This window comes from Monodon monoceros, unplaced genomic scaffold (assembly GCF_005190385.1).
Source record: "Monodon monoceros isolate NGI ecotype Baffin Bay Population unplaced genomic scaffold, NGI_Narwhal_1 Super_Scaffold_3, whole genome shotgun sequence".
Classification (NCBI taxonomy): domain Eukaryota; kingdom Metazoa; phylum Chordata; class Mammalia; order Artiodactyla; family Monodontidae; genus Monodon; species Monodon monoceros.
The window spans coordinates 100,583,786-100,607,229 of record NW_021703780.1 but is presented as its reverse complement, the minus strand read 5'-3'; the positions used below and the strand labels follow the sequence as shown (position 1 = coordinate 100,607,229).

The following is a 23,444-nucleotide window of genomic DNA, read 5'->3' as shown; positions in this document are numbered from 1 at the left end:
GACAGTCCCTGATGGAATGGGGCTGGTCAACCTGGAAGAGAGAAGAAAGTGGCCGTGGTCAACTCAGGAAATCCCTAGGAAACTAGATGTGGATTCGAAGTGTCCAAAAGGAAGAAAGGAGGAAGCACAGAAAAGATCGAATTCACCACTCAGTTCAGTTTGGTCCAGAGCTGTCTTTGAATTCTGTGCCACTCAAAGCAGACTTCATTTTGGATAAATCTTCAGCACCAGTAACTTTTAGAGTCAGTTGTAGTCCCCAGAGAACTTTTATTGCATTAAATGAGGAAACCAACCCCTAAATAAAGGGAAAAATTACTTCCAATCATTCTTCAAATGCAAGAGAAATACTATGATTGCTTATTCATGTGTCCAGAATATTTTCTTTACTTGTAATAAATCAGTGTAGAAAAAAAATTTCTTTTTTTAATTAATTAACTTATTTATTTTTGTCTTTGTTGGGTCTTCATTGCTGTGTGCAGGCTTTCTCTAGCTGCGGTGAGCAGGGGCTACTCTTTGTTGCGGTGCACAGGCTTCTCATTGTTGTGGCTTCTCTTGTTGCGGGGCACGGGCTCCAGGTGTGCAGGCTTCAGTAGTTGCAGCACGTGGGCTCAGTAGTTGTGGCTCACGTGCTCTAGAGTTCAGGCTCAGTAGTTGTGGCGAGTGGGCTTAGTTGCTCCACGGCATGTGGGATCTTCTGGGACCAGGGCTCGAACCCGTGTCCCCTGCATTGGCAGGCAGATTCTTAACCACTGCGTCACCGGGGAAGCCCTAGAAAAAGAATTTCATGACGTGTGTCAGGCTAACAGAAATTGATCTTAATCACAGTTTACCTTGGTAAAACAGTGTGGAATTTGCAAAGCATTTTCATATATTATAACTATTTGGCCTTCACCACAGACCTTTGAATATCCAAAGCTTCTTTTCTTTAATATCTATTTGGTATAACACTTTATAGGTATAGATTTCATGCTCCTCGAAATCCTATTACCTGCCTTTATGTTTTTGCTATGGGTTGAGGGGAAATTATAAGAAACTTTGTGTATCAGTTTCTCCATTGGCAATTTGGGGAACCGCAACGTGCATAAAAGATAATCAAGATAATTTTGGTGAGTGAATGTTTTATAAGGTAATCTATCGAAATGCAAACTGAATTTGGAATTGTAACTCAGTTCTACAGACCATTGCACTGTGGGTGCTGCCCCCCAGCCGGGACTTCGGTGCTGATGGGAAAGACAACTCTCTGAGCTCAGAAGGACAGTGCAGGCTCTGCCAGCTCGTACAGTCTGCAGCTTTCTGGCCAGGATTGCAGGAGCGTGGCTTCTGCATCTGCCAAGGCAGAAAGAACAAGAGGCTGAGCAGATGAGAGAGTCAGGAAAGAAGAGGCCTCCCTGTTACCTGAGGTTGCACTGGCTTGGGCTTGTCCGGGAGCTATTTCCCCCGTCAAAGTCACTTTGAGAGCGCTGACCATACCAGAATAATCAGCATTCTCGGTGGCTGGCTGGAGGGTGAGTCAGGATTCTAAATTCCGGCTGCAGCGCTGGGGAAAATGGCAGCATCGTGAAGAAAGTACATCATGAAGTCAGCAGCTTCCGAGGGTCGAAATGCTGAGAAGCATGGGTTTGTGATGCAATAACGCGTCTGAATGCGTTTGTTAAAAGCAAACGTAAGGATGCCTGGTGTTTGCCCTGCAGCAGGCAGAGGCTTTGATGCTGTCTGGCTGGCATCCTGCATGCCACCATTAAAACATACAGTTGGCATATAACAGAGGCAAAGGTGGTGCTACAGAGCGTTGGGGAGAGGGCAGCCATCTCCGCAAACGCAGTGTGGGCAGCCTGAATGAAACCCCTCTGTCCCTTCATCCAAATGCAAGTTTCAGAAATTCTTTTATCAATTCCGACTCTTTACATCACTTTGAGAAACAGTTATCACTAAACCATCAATAAGCACAACATCGTATAACTGACAAAGGATTGGTGTCCAGAACATATAAAGAACTCTTTCAAGTCAGTAGGAAAATGGTAAACAACAAAATAGAAAAAATGAGCAACTCAGCCTTTCTCATAAGAGGAAACTTGAATGGCCTACAAATGTATGGAGTATGTTCAGCCTCACTGTGATGTGGGAAAAAGACAAGATACCGGGTGGAAACGTGCACACAAAAACCTTTACACAAATGTTCACAGCAGCTTTAATTGTAATGCTTGAAGATTGTGTAACCAGGTAGGGCAGGTGGTCTCTGGAGAAACAGAACCAGGCATGGCTTTCTTGACATAAGAAAAGCCATTTTGGGTCTAAGCCATGTTGGTATCGAAGCCTGGCCACAGTGCTTGCCTTTGAACAGGTCTCAGTAATTAAGGATGTTAAGGGAAGTGAGGGAATGCAAGGATAAAGGAAAAGCAGTCAAGAAACAATAGTTCAGCAATAAAATAGAGTTCTAGTTCCTCCTCAAGAGATATACATAACATACATGTCTTTGAGTTCTGCAGGAACTCAACGTTGCAGCCGTTCAGTCTCTTGAGCGCAGAGATGGATGCACAGACCTGTGCATGAGACGTACTTGTATAGAACTAAACAACACACACACAGAGTACTAGTAAAATTGAGGACAGCTGAACAGAATCAGGGGGCAGTATCGACTTCAATATCCTGATTGTGACATTGTATTATGCAAGATGTTACTATTGGGGGAAGTCGGGTAAAGAGTACATCTGATCTCTCTGTATTATTTCTTTCAACTACACGTGAATCTACAGTTATGTCAATAGAAGCAAACAAACAAGAGAGACCCCATGTTTTACCCATCAGATAGGCAAAAATTAAATCATCTCACAGTATAAAATGTTGGCAAAGATTTGAGAAACATGGCACCCTTAGCCACTGCAGCTGGGAGTATACTTTGGTATGGCCACTTTGAGAGTCACATGGCAGGCAACCAGTGAAACGTAAAATACAGCCTGTTCAATGCCAGCACCTCTCCTCTGGGTTTGTGTATCGTAGAGAAACACTCCCACATGTGCCTGAGGAGACCTGCACACAGGGGTGCTTATTACAACATTGTATAATAGCAAAAGAGTGGAAATAACATAAATACCCTCCATTAGGGAAATGGATAAATAAAATATAGTATATCTATAATACACAGCAGTAAAAAATAATGAACTAGAAAAGAATACAGATATATGTGTGTATATACATTTATATGGATAGACAGATCTCAGAAACATAATACCAAATTAAAAAAGCAAGATAAAGATTGATATTTATTCATTCAGCAACAATTTGAGTGCCTTTCATGTATAGGGAGCCATTCTAGGAGCTGGAAGTATAGCAGAAAACAGACAAAGCAAGACAAAGTCCCTGCCTTGCAGCTCTTAGGTTCTTGTAAGGGAACACAAACAAGTAAGCAGATAGATATGATACTATGTATGTATTGTTTGATATATATAAACCATATATAAAAATTATATAAACCTATATTTATATAATTAAATTATTCATATTATAGATTATATATAAATTTTATATAATTTATACATATGGTAATATATAAGTTACAGAATATATAATACAATATAATATTATAAATTTTACATATTTATAAAAAATTTATATTTAAATAGTCTGCCCAAGTTTATACATTTAATATATACATACATTTATTTACGTAATATAAAAAATGGACCAGAAGGATATATACCATTTGCATGATATTGGGAGGAAGAGAAAGAAGTGGGACTTGGGGTGGGGATGGTTAAAGGGAACATTAGCTGTAACTGTAATATTTAATTACCTAAAAGCCATTCTTCAGCCAGGTATAAACTCAGACATTCTCTTTTGTAGTTATAATACATAATTGGAGGACATTTTCATAGTCCTTATGAAAATGTAGAGTCTAAAGTTTACGTTTCTTAAATTGAAGTCTGAGTATATTTCTCAAGATTGAGAAATTGGTTATTGATTCATCCTTGCCAAACTCATAAGCTACTAATTTATAAACTAGAATGGCCATTTGCGTACATTTCCACAGAACAGGGCTGGAGACACAATGAAGAAATGTATAGTATTAGATCTGGGCCCTCCTTTTCTTAACTCCACTGCGGTTACCTGGGCTAATCAGGGCACGAGCACAGCTAACAGCCCTTATGACATGTGGCTGGCACCTGTTTTCATATTAAAAACATCAGGTTTTTTTTCACATTAAAAAGATGTATTTTATTGAAGTATAGTTGATTTATAATGTGTTAATTTCTACTGTACAGAAAAGTGTTTCTGTTGTGTATATGTGTGTGCGTTTGTGTGTGTGTATATATATATATATATATATACACACACACACACATTCTTTTCCATTATAGTTTATCACAGGATATTGAATATAGTTTCCTGTGCTGTATAGGAGGACATTGTTCTTTATCCATTCTATCTATACCAGTTTGCTGCTAATCCCAAACTCCCAATGCATCCCTCCCCCTTGGCAACCACAAGTCTATTCTCTATGTGAGTCTATTTCTGTTTCGTACATAAGTTCATTTGTGTCATATTTTAGATTCCACATATAAATGATATCATATGGTATTTCTTTCTCTTTCTGACTTACTTCACGTATATGATAATCTCTAGGTCCAGTCATGTTGCTGCAAATGGCATTATTTCTTTCTTTTTTATGGCTGAAGAAACATCAGTTCTTTTTAGCACTTGTAGGAACTCTGTGCAACTCTATAGGTCTTCTTTAAATTTAAATTTAAAATGAGACTAAAATGAGACTAAATGCTATGAGATTAGACTAAATGTCCTTCTAGGTTTTAGATCCTAATTCACCCAATTATATAATAGTTCTTTTTAAATTTAGTCTTTAAAAATCAATTACATTATGTTTATAGATTATGAGAGCTACATGATCCAATTTTACACTGTATAGTGCTCTCTCAAAACACAACGTAAGACATCTTGTAAAATACTCTTTGGGAACAATTTAAACACACCATTATCTTGCTATTCACTACGTATTTCAAAGTTTAAATAATGTAGATGCTTGACATGAAATTACTTTAAAAAATATATATATTTATTTATTTATTTGGCTGCACTGGGTCTTAGTTGCAACACGAGGGATCTTCATTGCGGCATGCGGGCTGTTAGTTGTGGCATGCGGGATCTTTTAGTTGCGGCATGTAGGATCTAATTCCCTGACCAGGGATTGAACCCGGGCCCCCTGCATTAGGAGCACGGAGTCTTAACCACTGGACCACCGGGGAAGTCCCGAAAGTACTTTTTTAAAATGAATGCATCTACTTTTCTATTAATAAAAAAAAGATGGGTGGTTTTATTTTGAAACTTTTAAACTATTTTCAGATAAAGTTTTTCTTTTACCAGTTAGTTTGCAGAAGGAGAGATAGTTTCAACATAAGGTCACAGAGGAGGAAGCCAACCAATGGAAAGCTCACTAAATGATTAGTCAGTGTTTCATACTTTCCTTGTCATCAGCTATCCTTCCCCACTCTGTCACTTTAAGGAGTCAATGGGAAATTGCAGGATTCAGTCTCAATAACTACTGGGAGGCTGGAAGCTTTGTGTGAAGCACTTCAGCCGCCCTTGTTTGAAGCCTGCCCAGTCATTTATTTACTCTCTGACCTTGGGCAGATTACTTAAATTCTCTGGACCTATTTCCCCATAGGGATAATAAAAGTACTTATCTCACAGGGGTTTTGTGAAAACTTACAAAGAGGTTATAAACAATGCCTGGTGTATAGTAAGCACTCAGTAGATAATGCTAATAACAATAATGATGGATAATACTTTATAGTAATTACTTTATGCCAGGCACTGTAACAAGAACTCTCTCTATATTACCTATCAGCTATTTTTTTTTAAGGGAATGCCTTTATTTTTATTATTTATTTATTTAGTTTTGGCTGTGTTGGGTCTTCGTTTCTGTGCAAGGGCTTTCTCTAGTCGCGGCAAGCAGGGCCCACTCTTCATCACAGTGCACAGGCCTCTCACTACCGCACCGCTCTTACTGCGGAGCAGAGGCTCCAGATGCGCAGGCTCAGTAGTTGTGGCTCACGGGCCTAGTTGCTCCGCGGCATGTGGGATCTTCCCAGACCAGGGCTCGAACCTGTGTCCCCTGCATTGGCAGGCAGATTCTCAACCACTGCGCCACCAGGGAAGCCCACCTATTAGCTATTATTAGTACTGTATAACTGCTTCTTATTTCAGGATTTAGCTTAGTAAGCTATGTTTCTGCTTTAGAAGCCGACATGAGAGGTGGAAACAATTTATCCTCCTTAACCTTAGTTGCATACTTTCCAAGCAAAGTCAGAGACTGTTTCCCTGTTGGTATGGGAGGGTTTAGAAGGATATACACAGTATCATCTCCATTTAACAGCAGGATCTAAGGCCTGTGCTGGACAGTCAGGCCTTTTAGGCAGAAATTAGGAGTCGGCAGATGTTGCTGCTCAACTGGCACTCATTTGAAAGAATCCTGAATCATGCTGAATCACAGCATTTTAGCTGGTCCTTTGAGGACACTGAATACTTCTTTTGGCCCGTGTCATCCTGCAAGATCTTCAAGGGCACGGTCTGTGTCTTAACTCACCTTTGTAACCCCTGCAATGCTGCGCACAATACCCTGGGTTAGACTGAACATTGGAGGGCAGGAGGGGATAAAATACATCTCCAGGGGAGGGAAACATGATAGGAGCCTCTTCCTTCAAATACACTTGGCAGTTTATCTTTTGAGTGGGGTGGCCTTTTCCCTTTATTTTCAAACATCGCTAGTGAAACAGGTGTACCGAGGCACATATCCACGCAACACGAGTCATTGTAGTTCAGCTCCATCCCAGACCTTCTCTGGGTCAGTCAGAATGCCTCATGACCAGACTGGCTCTATTAATAATAGTCATTACAGAAAGCCGGACGCCAGGTAGAGAGTAGTCATTGCGGAAAGCTGGACGCCAGGTAGAGAAGAGCCATTAGCTGTTCCTCCCAGAGCCAAACAGCAAAGACCACATTACGTTTCCATTCCTCTACTTAAGTCTTTTAAACCTATAGAAGAACATTATGTCTAATACCTTTATTTCACACCCACCTTATTTTATTTTATTTTTATTTTTTTGCGATATGCGGGCCTCTCACTGTTGTGGCCTCTCCCGTTGCGGAGCACAGGCTCCGGACGCGCAGGCTCAGCGGCCATGGCTCACGGGCCCAGCCGCTCCGCGGCATGTGGGATCTTCCCGGACCGGGGCACGAACCCGTGTCCCCTGCATCGGCAGGCGGACTCTCAACCACTGCGCCACCAGGGAAGCCCCACCCACCTTTTTTTTTTTTTAAGTGTATTTTTTAATATTAGGAACATTCAGTCCCTGCGTCTATAATGAATAGCAGATGTTTTATGTAGCACTGTGGTTGGAATGGTAAACAAAAATCAAGTCAGAAAATGTTAATTTATGGTTCCTACGACAATTTTAATTCATCCTCCTGGTATGGCGTGGAGGCACCCAGGCTGGACTTCCTACATAGGCTCTTGTGTTGCACTGACTCACTGTTAGGGCTTAGGAAATCACTAGTTGTGTCTGCAATTACCACACTACGCCTTACCTCAAGATATTATAAAGATTCAGCAGTTAGGGAGGGGAAGTCCATGAAGCTGTATAAGCTTCTTGGTAATAAAACTATGTAAGCACAAAATACCATTTTATTATTGGTCACTCTGGTGTTGTAACTTAATGCATAAAGTGCCAGGCAACTCAGTCTTATTGGAAATGGGGACTTTTCATACTTAATTTTAAAATATTTTTACTTTAAATTGCCTTGATTAACAACAGTTAAAAAAAAAATCATTGGCCCTTAAAATAGTCCATCCACTCTGATAATTGCTACCCTCTCTTGAGCACTATGTTGAACACAATCTGCTAAATGCTTTACAATAATTAAGTGATTTGGATCAGGTTTAACCCTGACTCTCAGCATCTGAGCTCTTAACCACTCTGCTATACTACCTCCTCACAACATGATTTAAGAAGCCATACAGCCTTGCGACTAGGATTCAAATGAGGTGAAACCGGGGGCAAATGAATAGCTCAAGTCTACACAGCCACCTGCGGAACTAACACTACAAACAAGGTCTGATCACCCTAGTTTTAACATCTTAATAACAAATGATAGGAGCGCTTACTTTCCAAGTGTAAGTCATTAAAAGAATGAAAAATACACTCCTGGCACGCATGCATCAGGCAACATGGGCCGCAGACTAACCTCAAGAGCACGCCAAGTTTAGTATGAGACTGAAGTGATTTTAGGGCCTTTTAGGGCTCAAGAGACTGGGGACTCTTACTTTTTTAAAAATTTTATGTTTTTAATAAAGGCCATTCCCAAATGGGACACAAAATTCTGTAACTTCTGAGTTTACCACTGAACAGTTTGACTTTATTCCTCCATGACAGAATATCTATGCTATATATACAATGTCTTTTGGAGAAAATCTAAAGGCTTTTCGGGACCGTGACAGCCCAGGCCGGGTGGCCCTCCTGTCGCAGGGAACGTCACTCATGACATGCTCCTCCGGTGACACGGGTGTTGGGACCGAGGTCGCGGGCCGTCCTTCCACCCCCGCCCGCTCCCCAGTGAGGGACTTTTATTTGAAAGGGGGTGTTATCAGTCCTGCAAGTGGGAGCTGCGAGGCCTCCGGGGCTCTGCCTGGGCCGCAGAAAAACCCAAACGAATCTCAGGCCCACGCAGCCACGGCCACCTGCGTGACTGGGCAGTCCGACTTCTCCAAACCGAGAGGCCCCGGAAGTGGGGCCGGGCTCCGGCCGCGCCAGCTCAGGGTCCGCGGGCACACGCTTTCCGGAGCCCGCCACCGGGAGGAGTCCTCCCGGCCCCACGCGCACCACAGCCGCCTCCCTGAGACCCCATCTCGGCGCCCCTCGGCGCTGCTGCCAGAACGGTCGCCGAGCCAGGACGCCGACATCCCCGATCCAGAGAGGCTGGGTCTCGGGGCGAGAAGGCCTCACGCGGGGCACGGCGGGAAGGGCCGCGCGATCAGGGGAAGAGCCCCCCGCCCGACGCGCAGCGTCGGGCGGGGCGGCCCTCCCCACAGGCGGCCCTAATTGGACGGCCGAGCGCCGCGCGCTGATTGGCCGCGTGGGCGAGGCGGAGGAGAGCCGTGCGCAGCGGCGTGTGTGGGGCCGTGTGCAGACCCGCGTGTGGCGCAGGCGAGGACCCTGAAAATAAACAGCCGCTGCCTCGCGAGCCGCCTTCTCGGCCTGCGTCCGAGTCTCCGCCGCTGCGGTCCCCTCCGACGCCGAAGGTGAGGCCGCGAGCATGCCGGGGGCCGCGGTGCGGGGGCCGCGGACGAAGGGTCGGGAGCAGGGAGGCGGCGATGGCGGCCGCGCTCCGGCCTGCGCCGCTGCTGCGTCAGGCGGGAAACGGGCCGCCACCGCCCGGCCCCGGACTGCGCCCCGCGGCCGGCCGCCCTCCCGCCCTGCCTGCCGCCCGGGACGCGGGGCCGCCGCAATTGGGCCGCCGGGCCCAGGCCGCAGCCTCGCCGCGGACGAGGCCGCGCGTCCTTGGGGCCGAGGCGGGGGCTCCGGGGTCGCGGAACGTAGGGCGGGGGTGGATTTGGCGGGAACGTGCGAGGAGGGGGCCGTGTGTGGGGGAGGGCCCTGGAGCAGCGGGGGGCACGGGGGCTGGGCCTGGCGCGGGCCATGTGCCAGGGGCTGTGTGGGCTTAGGTGGGGCCTTGGAGAAGTCCTCCGTTTAGGGTGGGGGGACACCCCGCCGGAAGGCCCGTGAGTCTTCGGGACTCGCTCTGCCTACTTCCCGATAGCTTCTCGCTTCTTGAATTTTTATCGTCATTGACATGCTAAGTTACTTGTTTTACGGTGCAGTTCGGGAAGGGGCAGATAAGGCCCGCTTTTCTTGAGTCAACACTAATTTAAGTTACGGAGGCTTTTAAAAAACCCCGTTATCAGAAAAAAGCATGAATTTGTCAAACTTCCAAAATCATGGCAGCAGCAGTAACCTTTGCATCATCTCTTGGACAGGTGAAACGAATACAATTTAATCTAAAAACGAGGCGAGAAAATTAATTAGCCAACCTCCATTTGGATTTTCCAAACGTGAAAACCTATTTTAGAATGGCATAATGGCCCACATTTGGGTTTGGGTGTTGATTTTATTATGGGTAAAGCTTGTGCTTGTTGCCACATGTTAACCACATGGCCGCAGCCACAGGGCACTTCCGAAGGAAGTGACTACATCTGGTTTTAGGGGTCTTAGGAAGAGAAAACATTGCTCAGTTTTCATCTGTGACTTAAGATAGTGTGTTTCAGGCATTATTCAGAAGGATCCACAGAAGGGGTAGGGTAAAGAAGCCAAGAGTCGGGATTCGTTTTTTTTTTCTTTTCAGGAGGAGTAATTTACGTTCTCATCTTGTACCCCCAAATGACAAGCTTTTAAAAACAGGTTTTTCCCTTTTTCCTATTGTTTGACGCAGTTTTGGGAGAGAAACATAACCAGTTAATTTCTGCATCAGTGAATTAACCTTAATTTAAATTAAGAACTTTGTTATTCGTTTGCTCAAGCCCTGTAAGTTGAGTGTAAGGTTTTGAGGTTCTAAAGAGATGGATGAAAAGAAGTTCCTACCTCTTAGGCTTTTTTTTTTCCCTCTGCAAAGCAGTTATTTTCAAATGCTTCTTAAAAATTACTGTGATGGAGGCTTAATCAAACACCTACAAAGTGCCTCGTACATAGTTTCATGCTGTTTTTAGTTTGTTGAGCTTGATTCTTGTCTGCAAGGAGCTCTGTGTACTGGAATATAAAAGGAATAATTTATTAGGTTCCCAAGGGCTGAATTAAGGACTTAAAATTTTTCCAAATCGCACCTCTTGGCAACAGTATTTGAAAAAAGCTAACAGTATATATTTATGTACTTATATGTCGCAGATAAACTGGGAACGTTTTTCTCAGCAACCAAAGATCCACATTCCTTTTCATATTGATAAGCTAGGTATTTCATATGTGCAGTCTCTTTAAAATATTTTGAGCCAAATCAGTGGAAAACTTAAGGGGCATTTATTACACTTGTATTTGAACATCTGGAACAGGCCGAATGCGATCTTTTTTAAGGTATTATAAGCGAGTTTTGTAATACAGTTTTGTGATTGGATTCTTTTTACCTTTCTTAAAATCTGATTGAAGTCTGTGGTACCTAAATGGAGGCTTAAGATGGGTACTTAAAGGCAGTAGAACCACAGTTTGACTAATTGGAATGATTGGTCTGTTGTCTAAACGCTTGACCACAAGAGAGATTTTGCTTTTTTTTTTTTTCTTCCCCTTGCAGGAGTGAGAGTTTCTTTTCAGAATTGCTGGCTTCTTTCCTCTTCCTAGCCTTCTGACAGTAAGTGGAGAGCAGAAGACTGATGCCAAGGCATCCTGGCCTGCTGTGTGGAGAACACTCTTTCTGTACTGTCTCACTTAATAGAACTCTTATTCTGGCAGTGTGAGATGCTGCTGCAGTAAGGGCATGCTGTTGAGAGATTCACAGTAAAGTGTACACCATTTTCATGCTGTAAAAAACTGCTGGAATAATAAAATAGAGCTTGTGGCTACCAGCATTCACGCTGTGAGTGGATGGGCTCTGTTAATCAGGACAGAGTGCAGTAGGGTGGTCGCCTGGAGTTGCTCCATAATTGCAGATGAGGGTGTTAACTAGTGAAGTCAGGTTGCCAGTCTTTGGTCTGTGGTGACACTCCTAAGTTCTGCCTCAGGAAGAAGGTTAAAATCTAAAGTGGCTTTAAATTCATTCGTGGGTGTGGATTTTTAGAAACCTATCGATTCTAGTTTTATTTTGACTTCTCTAAATTGGTGTGCTTTTCTGATAGCATTTTCATGTACAGTATCACTTGAACCTAACAAAAGCCTCTGCAGAGGACTTGGAGCTACCTGTTGAAATCCTGACTCTAGAACTTTCTGAATCGCTTCTCGGCCTTTTGGCTAAGATCAAGTGTAGAACTTTCTGTAGGGTTAGCCAAAAAGTTCTAGAAATAAGATGTTATGGGAAAACCCGAGCGAACTTTGTGGCCAACCCAGTAGTTGTATAGCTTTGGGAAGTCATTTGGTCTCAGATCCTCAGTTTCCTTATTGTAAAATGGGGACAAGAATACATGACTAGCAAGGTTGTAGGGATTACAGATAATGTGTTTATCAATCCTTGACTTATAGTAGGTATTCAGCTACTGATTAAAACCCTTCAGAGCAGGCAGAAATGGGTGTGAGTGGCATTGCTCCCAGGACTGTACTCTGTTCTACAGTATTCTGGCCAGAACGCAGGTAGTGCACAGTATAACTTGCTTCCTTCCATTCTGTCTGCAGTTTATCTTTATTTCAACAGTTGGAAGTGTTTCAGTACCATGTTGGAACTCTGAAGCAACTTATTAGGGTGTAAAAATGGGTGAGTGCATTCAAGGGGCAGAAGCTCCACTGTGGTCTCAGTGCAGTTTAGGTCAACGTGGATGAGTCGGGTAACCCTGAGTTTGGGGAAGGTGACTGGAGACACAGCAAATGTGAGTCGATGTGGCTGTGTTAGGAAAACAATCCAACCCGATCCTTATCTACTGCTTTATGTCACGCTCCCCACTCCCGCCTTGCCTGTTGCTACTTATTTTAAATGTATTTATAGAGTCATGGTCTCTTAGTCGTCGAAACGCATTGTTAGTCTTGACCGTGTGCCGTTAAGGTTTAAGTAGTTTACTGGCTTTGTTCTTAGTGTCGAAAATATGGTAGAATTACATTCACGAAGACATTTGTATTACCATTTGCATTTTGGTACCAATTCCAGGATTTAAGCCTTAAAGCCTAGACGAGTGCAGTACCTGTAAAAGAGGCCTCATAGCTTGGCTTACACGGCCTCACAGTGCGTCTTTGCAAACCGTATCTCGACTGCCTTACTCCTCCTGCTGCCTGGCATGCCTTGTGCTCCTACCACATCTCTACATGTGATTTATGTCAGTGAAAATTCAATACACAGCAATCGAAATGGAAACAGATCCTGATTCCTGTTGTTGAAAATGTGAAGTCATTAGGAATTCACCCTTTTAATCCATTCCCCTCAGGAAGTAGATTTTATGAGATGGGAAGCTTGAGTATAAGCAGAGTTGGGCCCACTTCAAGCCTGCTGTGTAGGTTGGTTTTGTTTGTTTGTTTTGGCTGTGTCGTGCGGCTTGCAGGATGGATGCCCAGAATCCTAACCACTAGACCACCAGGGAATTCCCTGGACTGAGTGCTCATCTATCTGTCTACAATCCAACTTAACTGGGAGAAGAGTGGAAAGGCAGGAATAACTGTGAGCAGTGTACATATATCCATACGTTTTTTAAAATTGAGCACCTGTTAAGCACAAGGCACCTGGTAGTAATCTCGTTACAGATCAGTTTTATCTTCCTCAAGACAGGAGAGGGGTCAGGTGTCTTGAGGTAACGCAGCAAGTGGTTAAGCTCGGTTAAGTGGTTAGCCCTATAGTCCCCAAGTCTTTTTATACTGTGTGAGGATACATGGGTGTAGATACAGAAATGATTTTTAGCAGCAAAAGGAAGAGAAAAATATGCTCTCCTACTGCCTGGCAACAGTGAAAATACGGTATTTGTTTTTTAAATTCGTATATATGTTTTGTAGCATTCCATAAAATGTTGCTGAGACTCTGGATGGCAAGTTAGGGGTCCTGGCTCAGTTGCTGATTTTAGTGACCAGGAGTAAAAATTTCTCAGTTACATGTGGGGATTTTACTAGACAATCTGAAATACATACTGAATTTAGAGTGATTGTACTCAATCCTTATTGAGTATGTAGTTGAAAATACATCGTTAACTTTTTTTTTTTTGGGTGGTGCTACATGGCTTGTGAGATCTTAGTTCGAACCCGGGCCCCGGCAGTGAAAGCGCTGAGTCCTAACCACTGGACCACCAGGGAATTCTCAGCATCACTACTTTAAATTAATGGTGCAGCACCTCTTGTGATAGCAAGAATTCAGGTGTTTTATTGTCAGTACTTTCTGGATTGGATCGGGTCTGTACCAGAAGCACAATTGGTTTCATTCAGCAAATGACTATTGGTGCCCCCCCCCCCCCCCCCCGCCAAAAAAAACCAATAACAACAACCCAGCGGTTAAAAATACTGTTATACTGCTACTAAAAGGATAATTGTATGGGGTATTATGATTCAAAGGTGAATTACTCGGCGTCTGCTCTGAAGGAATATGATAAAAAGCAAAATGGTAGTGCAGAGTGCCCTGGGATTAAGGATAGCTCCAGGCTGGGTGGTGTGGTCAGGCTCTTTTATAGAGTTGGCCCTGGAAGGCTGCAAAAGGTGGTGACAAGCGGGAGAGGTGGGGGCAGGGCAGGACAGTGCTGCACACTCGCAGCCTAGAGCAGTGGGAGTCAGGGAGCCATGATAGATTTGCAGCTTTGTCTTACCGCCTCTAGTTTTCCTAAGGAATAATAGCATGCCATTCTCTAAAGACCTTAGAACTAAGTACATTTGTATGTAAGATGAGTACCAGGATCAGTAGCGTGCCTTAAAAACATAGTGGGAATCAGTTGGGTTAATGTTACTAAAGAGCTCTCTGTCATAAAGGAGTAAATGTAGACCAGCTGATTGAGGTCGGCTTGGCCAAAGGGAGAGAAACAGTTCATGGAAAATCCACACTTAGCTTATCAGTTCTTGAGTAGCTAAATTTTTTAAACTAATATTTGTAGGCTAAAAGTAAACGTAAAATTTTAACTGCTGTCTTTATTCGATACACTGATAAACATCTGATGATTCATTGTAACGTATTTCCTTTGACTTTACCATTATGAAACAAGAGGTCCTTTTAAAGCAGCAGTCTAAAAGGGAGGTTGCCCGGAGCTATCATTTCTTTATCTTTGACAATGCATATTGAATATTGGGTTGTCATTTTTCTAAAAGATAAGTATCTTATTGAAATAAGAAAATTATAAAATACTCAGAACTTGTCAAATTGCCTGGATTACCTTGTGAAAGGAAGTGATCGTTTGTGCAGAGAACTCCTTGGGACCAAGAGTGAATGTGCTCAAATTGGTCCCGAGTAAACAGAAGATGCAAAATGAAAATGGGGTTGAGGGGAGGACGACATACCGTAAGCTGCCTTTTTCTGTGATCATTTTATGTGCCATTCGTTTTTTAGTCATGAGTATTCTCTCTGGTGGAAACCAGCCCTCCACATGACTTAGAATGCCAGCACCCGTATAAGAAGGCAAATGTAATTTCGCAAGAATACGTTTTTAATCTTCGCTGACTGGTTTCATCTGACTAGAAATGTGCATTATGCATTCAGGCACTTTCCCCTACCCCCTTTTGATAATAAGTTTATATGGCAAGTGGCAAGGGCTGGTAGAAAGACTCCTCTGAAGATTTATCCTGGCTCTGATTGCAGAGTTGGGATAGGTAATGAGTTCTTTTCAATATTTGATGATGGAGACTTGCAACTTGAGCATAATTTTTAGTCACTAGATTTCTCTACAACGTGTTTTTAAAACTTTGTTTACCATTGTTTGACACTGGAATTAAGGGTAAAAATGTTGAGCTATGCAAGTGTGGAAATGTAAAGGTTACATTGTTTTTAACTAGTTTGTTTTTTAAAGGCGACTTTACTGGGACTTTGTCCTGCAACGTTCCATTCTGTTCTATTCCATTCCATTCCATTCTATTCTAGGAATAGCCCGTGCTTATTTTTAGGTTGTTACATAAGAAGTGTAAAATGCATTTGCTTTAGTTGGAGTTTTGCTTTTATTTTGAAACAATAACCAATAAAGGGGTCTACTATGAAATTCCAAGTAACCTTGTTTTAAATGTAAAATTACAGAAAAATTTGGAAATGGGAGAATAGAAGAGGGAAAAAGTGGTCCCAGTGCTACTGGCATTTTACTTTGGTGTTCCTCTTTGTCTTTTTTCTAATATTTTTAGCATACCCTGTCATCTAGAGACAAAAGTGCCTGCATTTCTTCTAGCGCATCTGCTCTAAATACTGAATCAGCGCGTAGTGCTGCAGTTTCATTAGGCACCGTGTTAGGTGCTAAGGGCGCAGAGGAGAGCGTTTCTTCATCCACTCCCAGAATCCATACTACAGCCCCACTGGGTTATTCCAATTTTATAACCAGTAAATGACTTCCAGTTGCCCACAATAAAGTTTACTGGCTTGTAACCATGAAAATGTCCATTAAGTTGGACCTGGAATGAGGTATTACTAATTATTTCTAATAGTGGATATTCATGGATACTAACCCTGTAAGTCCCGCCATCTCATTAATAATTGGATTAACATGTATGCATAATCTTAATGATTGTAAAGATCACAAGTTTTTTGAAAATACATGTTTTCAATGTGTTTTTCACTTTTAACATATTTCATAATAGATATATAATGCCTACATATATAGTTATGTGATTGTTTTTCTAACCAATATATTGGTTAGAAAAAATATTTTTTTTTTCTCCAGAATAATTATCCAGAAATACACTAAACGGGGAATAAAAGCTAAAAGTAATTTCAAGTGGTTTAATGTTGTCACTTTTAATGTTTTGAAGATCTGGCTGCAGCCATGAGCAGTAATGAATGCTTCAAGTGTGGACGATCTGGCCACTGGGCCCGGGAATGCCCCACTGGTGGGGGCCGTGGTCGTGGAATGAGAAGCCGTGGCAGAGGTGGTTTTACCTCGGATAGAGGTATTTTTGTCGAATAAAAAATTTTGAAGTACTTCAGTATTCGTAAGCATCAAGACTGGTCTAAATAGCCAAATTCTTTTTGTTTCTGCCCAAAATAGGTTTCCAGTTTGTTTCCTCATCGCTTCCAGACATCTGTTACCGCTGTGGTGAGTCTGGTCACCTTGCCAAGGATTGTGATCTGCAGGAGGATGGTAAGCATTTAACACTTCCTCTCCGTGCAAGCACGCTCTACTGCGTTGGAAGACATTTTCCACCTCTGAGGGTGTGTGCTGTGTGGTTTGACGTGTAGCGGCGTCTGTAAGGTTTTATAGTCTTGGTCTGCTTCTTTTCCTTATTGTTGAAGCCTGCTATAACTGCGGCCGGGGAGGTCACATTGCCAAGGACTGCAAGGAGCCCAAGCGGGAGCGAGAGCAGTGCTGCTACAACTGCGGCAAACCCGGCCACCTGGCCCGCGACTGTGACCACGCAGACGAGCAGAAGTGCTATTCTTGCGGAGAGTTCGGACACATTCAGAAAGACTGCACCAAAGTGAAGTGCTATAGGTGAGTTGCTGGCGTGCTGCTGGCGGAGAGCTCATTGCAGGGGCTCCTGGAGAGTGAGTTGGCTGTAAATGGGAGGGCCGTGGCGGTAGTACATTCCCTGAGGTGGCTGCGACCGTAGGAGAGGTTTCCGGCCTGCGTAGCCCAACTGTCTGCCTTGGGCAGTGTCCTACCGTGATGCCTGGTGGGTTATAGCAGCTGGGCGGCACGCGGCACAACTTTGGAATTTTTAATGGTCTCAAAATAAGAATGTTGGGACTTCCCTGACGGTCCAGTGGTCAGGACTCCGTGCGTGCCTCCACTTCAGGGGGCATGGGTCTGGTCCCTGAGGTCTGGTCCCTGGTCAGGGAACTAAGATTCCGCCTACTGTGCAGGGTGGGGGCCCCCCCCCACCAAAAAAAAATTTTCTGTTATAATAATTTGGGGTTTTCAGACACTTTGTAGAAAACCGTGTAATTCATACACACAAATCTTTTGTCATGAAACCAGAAGACTCTGCCTGTCTGTGACATATAATAATACGTACACGTGAAAGTGTAAAATTTTATATAAGTTTTGATATGTATATAACTGAAATCTTAGGGGTTAATTTGTGTGAAAGTATAACATTGGCCAGTGATTTGGTTGTGTTGTCGATTGGACTCTTACGGCAAAGGTTTTGGTTTTATGCCTTAGGCTGCACAATTGGGTAGCTTCGCTATCAAATTCCTCCTTTTTGGTCTTAGTTTAGGGGATAATAAGACTTACTGTCCTGAAAACAAAACTGTACTGGTTTATTGTTGCTTTTTGTTCTGCAGTAACTATTGCTTCAGTCCAGTTGGGCATTTTCTGAGCGCTATTATGAAGTTGTTCTACTTTCCTTTCTTTAGGTGTGGCGAGACTGGTCATGTAGCCATCAACTGCAGCAAGACGAGTGAAGTCAACTGTTACCGCTGTGGCGAGTCAGGGCACCTTGCACGGGAGTGCACGATCGAGGCCACGGCTTAATTACTGTCCTCTGTCGCCCCTCCTTTTCTGATTGAATCCTCTTCACTGGCCAAAGGTTGGCAGATAGAGGCTACTCCCAGGCCAGTGAGCTTTACTTGCCGTGTAAAAGGAGGAAAGGGGTGGAAAAAAACCGACTTCCTGCATTTAACTACAAAAAAAAGTTTATGTTTAGTTTGGTAGAGGTGTTACGTATAATGCTTTGTTAAAGAACCCCCTTTCCGCGCCACTGGTGAATAGGGATTGATGAATGGGAAGAGTTGAGTCAGACCAGTAAGCCCATTCTGGGTTTCTCGAATATGTTCCCATGTAGGAGGTAAAAACCAATCCTGGAAGCGTCCATGAGCTCTTCCATAAATAACTTTAATTTTAGCATAATGACTGCCTTGGATTGTCTGACCTCAGTAGCTGTTAAATAACATCAAGTAACATCTGTATCAGGCCCTACATAGGACATACAGTTGACTGGGAGTAAACAAAATAAAAACCAAACATGCGTGTTAACGGCTGTGCAAGAAAACTTGGGATAAAAGCCTGAACAGGAACAACTTCCCCGCAGCGTTGATGCTGGGTAAACAGATGGCGATGGCAAAGGTGTAGAACACATTTTTTCAAAGACTAAATCTAAAACCCAGAGTAAACATCTATGCTCAGAGCTAGCATAATTTGGAGCTATTCAGGAATTGCAGAGAAGTGCATTTTCACAGAAATGAAGATGTTATTTTTGTATACTGTATCACTTAGACAACTGTGTTTCACTTGTTGTAATCAGTTCTTAAAGGTCAGATGGTAAAAGCGACTGAAGTCCTAGAAACTAGAAGTGTAACTTTAAACTATCCAATAAAGCTGGAGGAGGAAGGGGAGTTTGGCTCAAGTTCTTTCTGCTTGTTTCAGATGTTCATTAATGTATATAGTGCAAAATGCCATATTAAACAGGGGAATGTGGAGGACTGAAAGCTCACAGTTTGGACTTTTCTTTTTGTACTAAGTTAAGTCTTCAGTAATGAAAAATAGCTGTTACATGGAAGCACAGGCTTCAGATACTTTGGGGTCAGTTGTTTTGCAGGGATATAGAAAATTTAATTCGTTCTAATCCATTCATTATAATGATGGCCTTTAGCTCTGTGTTCATTCTGAACAGTTCTAATACCATTGCTGTTTTAGCATTTCATATTTTTCCTGGGCTTTAGGGGGATCTGAAATGCTGGATTCCTTCTTTTTTTCCTAGGGTCTGAGCTAGAGTTGAGATGGACCTTCGAAGTTACCTGGTTTAATAAACTCACTTTATAGGTGAGTTACTAGAAGCTTAACTTTCTTGAAGGGTGCCTAGAGCCGGGAACTTGAAGTAAGCTTCCGACCCTATGCCCTCTGTACTTTTTTGTGGTCCCCCCCACCCCACCCCAAACAACACACAGTTAGTGGCACATGCTTCCGCAGGTTAGTTCATTTGTTCCTCCTTCACACCGCCATGTGATTTCACCTTGGATGTATCGTGCATTTTTCACCCTCCATGTAAAGTCTGGTCAGTTTGTGTTGGTGTATCACTGCAGTGTTAAGATTTGGTGTTTCAGCTGTGCTGTGCTAATTCCAGCTTGGTCAAATTAATAGTCCAGAGTAGGCAAGAAAATGAAATCACGACATGGGTTCATTTCCTTTTGAGTACAAGCTTACTTTCTGTTAGAATTTTTTTTAGTTTCTAGCACAAGCATGAGACAGCGTAAGGGAAGCCCTGTTTTCAAAGACATCACTGTTACATGTAATTAAATTCAGGGTTGGGGGCCAGTGCACATGAGGTTATTTTCCCCCAGTGTTTCCAACCTCAAGTGGAAAACATAAAACAGCAAACGAGATATTTAAAACTGCTTTGTTGCAACGTAGCGCGCTGCGTTTGTAGTACCTAGCAGTTTCCTTTTGTTCGAGACCCTTTGATGCACATAATTAAGGACCTATTTGAAACAGACCACGAAGTGTGCTTTCATAAGGTAGCATTTCTTTGCATTGACCTTGATGACTGAACAAGTCCAGTGAGAAAATGTGTTTTACAGGGATATTGAGCTAATTGCTAGGAGCCAATGAGCACTTTGTGTAGGCTTTTAATGCTTTGCTGTCAGACTTGGTTTTAAGGCTACTTTGTGTTTTTTTTTAATGCTTCCTTAGATATCTTTTTAACTCTATTTATTTTTTGGCTGCATTGGGTCTTGGTTGCTGCGTGTGGGCTTCTCTCTAGTTCTGGCGAGAGCGGGGTCTGCTCTTCGTTGCGGTGCGTGTGGTTCTCATTGCAGTGGCTTCTCTTGTTGAGCACGGGTTCTAGGCCTGTGGGCTTCAGTAGTTGCAGCAGACAGGTTCAGTCATTGGGGCACACAGGCCCTAGAGTGCACAGGCTTCAGTAGTTGTGGCGAGCGGGCTTAGTTGCTCCGCGGCATGTGGGATCTTCCCGGACCAGGGCTCGAACCCCTGTCCCCTGCATTGGCAGGCAGATTCTTAACCACTGCGCCACCAGGGAAGTCCTTAAGGCTACTTTTTAAAAACAGTTTTCAGATAGTAACGTTGCCTTGATACATGAATGGTTTTGTCAAAAGTGAGGCTTGTTTGGAGGTAGCATCTTTCACCTGTTAGCGTTTGCCTCCGTTTTGCGTACTTGTAGAATAGCTATTTCTCCTCAACTTCTTGAAGCTTCTTGATCAGGGACTTCAGTGAGTGGACCAGGAGGAGCTCTTGCCTACAAGCCTGTTTTGAAGGGTTTTGTAAGTGGTATTTAGAATAACCAGTACAGTGAACACTTACGTGTCCCCACCCCTAGATTTAACAGCGAACAGTTGTCCAGAGGTGTTTGTGAGTAAGTTGTAGGTGTGACTGTTTTGGCATGCATCTTGTGGGAACTAGGATGTCCTCTCTCAGCATCACGATACCACTGTCATGCTTAAGAAATTTGACATTATTTCCCTAGTACCATCTGATCCCTAATACAACTGTTGAGATAGCCCCAGTTGTATCAAAAAAGCCTTGCATAGCCAGTTTTCCCAAACCAGGATCCAGTCAGGGTTTGTAAGTTGCATTTGGTTGGTACGTTTCCTCAGTCTCTCCTAACTTTTCCCGCCTCATAAGCTTGATTTTTTTTTTTTTTTGAAACTGGCACGATTTTCTTGAGTGCCCTATGTTTACTGATTGATTTTCCTTGGTGTCATTTCACTGGTTTATATCCCCTTTATTTCCTGGTGATTAGGGTCAGCTTGAACTTGTGTTGGCGAGAGTGTCTTCCAAGTGTGTAATGTTGTGTTACATCAGTTTTACTCTTGATACAGAACGGTCATTTAAGGCAGCCTCTTTCTTTCTTTGTAGCGGTGTGCGTTTCTCCCGAACAGTCCGGAATGTCTCGGTCTTCATCACCCGTCCGCTGAGGCTTTTAGCATTTATTGCCCCCGTGCAGATGTTGACTTGAGTTCGTAAACTTGTTGCGCAGTTGGGAGAAATGGAGACTGTTGCTCCCTGGTCCGGCAAAGCCAGGTGGTACCGAGTGATACAGTGCCCTTCGTGGTTTTGAGGTTCCCGGTAAATACTGAGTATTACCCATTAAGGAAAAGTTGATTTTCTTAATAGAAATAGTCAAATTTCTGTTGAAGTTGTAGGGAAAAGAGTGCCTTGAAGGATTTTGTCTGGGAAGATTGTGGCTGTTGAGCTTCAGTTATTTTGATTATTTTATATGTTAAATTATTCATGGAATAGTCTGTCCTTAGCATGTAGCAGTTCCAGGGTCAGGAGGTCAGGTTCCTGGCTTCTAAATCATGGCAGTGAGACATTGTCCCCCAGGAGAATCAAGTCCACCTAGCTGCAGGTGGCTAGCTCATTTAATTCTCTATTCCATCTAATTTAGATACACACAGCAAAGAAAGCCACACTGTTAATAGTTTTTAGCTGTGACGAACCACAGAGCCTGCATCTTACTGCTTATCTAGCAAAACAAATTTTAGAAATGCTAATTTTACTGGTCGGTGCATTCTTGCTTTGACACTTTAAGGGCTTCCCTGGTGGCGCAGTGGTTGAGAGTCCGCCTGCCGATGCAGGGGACACGGGTTCGTGCCCCGGTCCGGGAAGATCCCACATGCCGCGGAGCGGCTGGGCCCGTGAGCCATGGCCGCTGAGCCTGCGCGTCCGGAGCCTGTGCTCCGCAACGGAAGAGGCCACAACAGTGAGAGGCCCGCATACCGCAAAAAAAAAAAAAAAAAAGCAACTGAGAAGATTCTTCCCTTTCCCTGCCGTAGATAAGTCAGGAATTCCAGTCCTCCCCGCAAAACCTGTATGCTGTGTTGCAGTGAAAGGCCACAGTGATGGAATGAAGTTAGTGACTTGGTAACATCCGAGGCCCCTGTGCATAGTGTTTTGTGTTTTCAGGAGTCCAGTGCAGAACAAAAAACTGCACGTTTACCTTGATTAGTAGCACAGGGCTTTGGGGTGGTTTACTCTTCCAGAATACATTCAGAACATGCTGTCTGTTACAAGTACATTTGTAACCTTGTCTACTCTAAGTGTTGGAAGCAAAATCTTGAGAATTTGGGGCTGTCAAAGAAGTTTTCAGCACATATTTGTCTTTTATCATCTGTCTCTTATTCCCTGTTTTGGGATGTGTTTGCCTTAATATGAATTAGTACTGGTTGCAACCGTGTTAAGTTAAACTTCATAATTTTAAAAAAAATTTTGTTTATCTTTCTATTTACTTATTTATTTATGGTTGCGTTGGGTCGTCTTTGCTGCACGCGGGCTTTCTCTAGCTGTGGTGAGCGGGGGCTACTCTTCGTTGCAGTGTGCGGGCTTCTCATTGCAGTGGCTTCTCTTGTTGTGGAGCACGGGCTCTACGCGCACGGGCTTCAGTAGTTGTGGCTCGCGGGCTCTAGAGCACAGGCTCAGTAGTTGTAGCTCACAGGCTTAGTTGCTCCGCGGCATGTGGGATCTTCGCAGACCAGGGCTTGAACCCGTGTCTCCTTCATTAGCAGGAGAATTCTTAATCACTGCACCACCAGGGAAGTCCCTTAATTCCATAATTTTAAAACTGGAAGAAAGTGTGAGTTCTCCAAAAGATTCTGACTACATTGTTTTTGTACTGGACTCTGATATGTAATAAGCATTAGGCATTCCATTTGCTCTATGTGACCTGAAGTATTAAGGGCTACATCTCTGACCTTTAAGTGCA

At 43.4% G+C, this 23,444-nt stretch overlaps 1 protein-coding gene across 5 annotated transcripts in view; it reads left to right on the top strand.

Moving 5' to 3' along the window:
* CNBP (CCHC-type zinc finger nucleic acid binding protein) overlaps positions 1–19,215 on the top strand; it is a 50,122-nt gene extending 30,907 nt beyond the window's left edge. The window contains exons 1-5 of one of the 5 annotated variants that reach the window (XM_029242964.1): positions 9,134–9,307; positions 16,599–16,715; positions 16,835–16,927; positions 17,080–17,278; positions 18,145–19,215. In XM_029242964.1, the coding sequence (XP_029098797.1) occupies positions 16,613–16,715; positions 16,835–16,927; positions 17,080–17,278; positions 18,145–18,262 (513 nt within the window). In that variant the 5' untranslated portion in view covers positions 9,134–9,307; positions 16,599–16,612 and the 3' untranslated portion in view covers positions 18,263–19,215. Of the gene's footprint in view, positions 1–9,133; positions 9,308–16,598; positions 16,737–16,834; positions 16,928–17,076; positions 17,279–18,144 lie in introns of those variants that run through there. The other 4 variants (XM_029242963.1, XM_029242962.1, XM_029242960.1 and 1 more) reach the window with 4 other exon arrangements.
* The last annotated feature ends 4,229 nt before the right edge of the window (positions 19,216–23,444 follow it).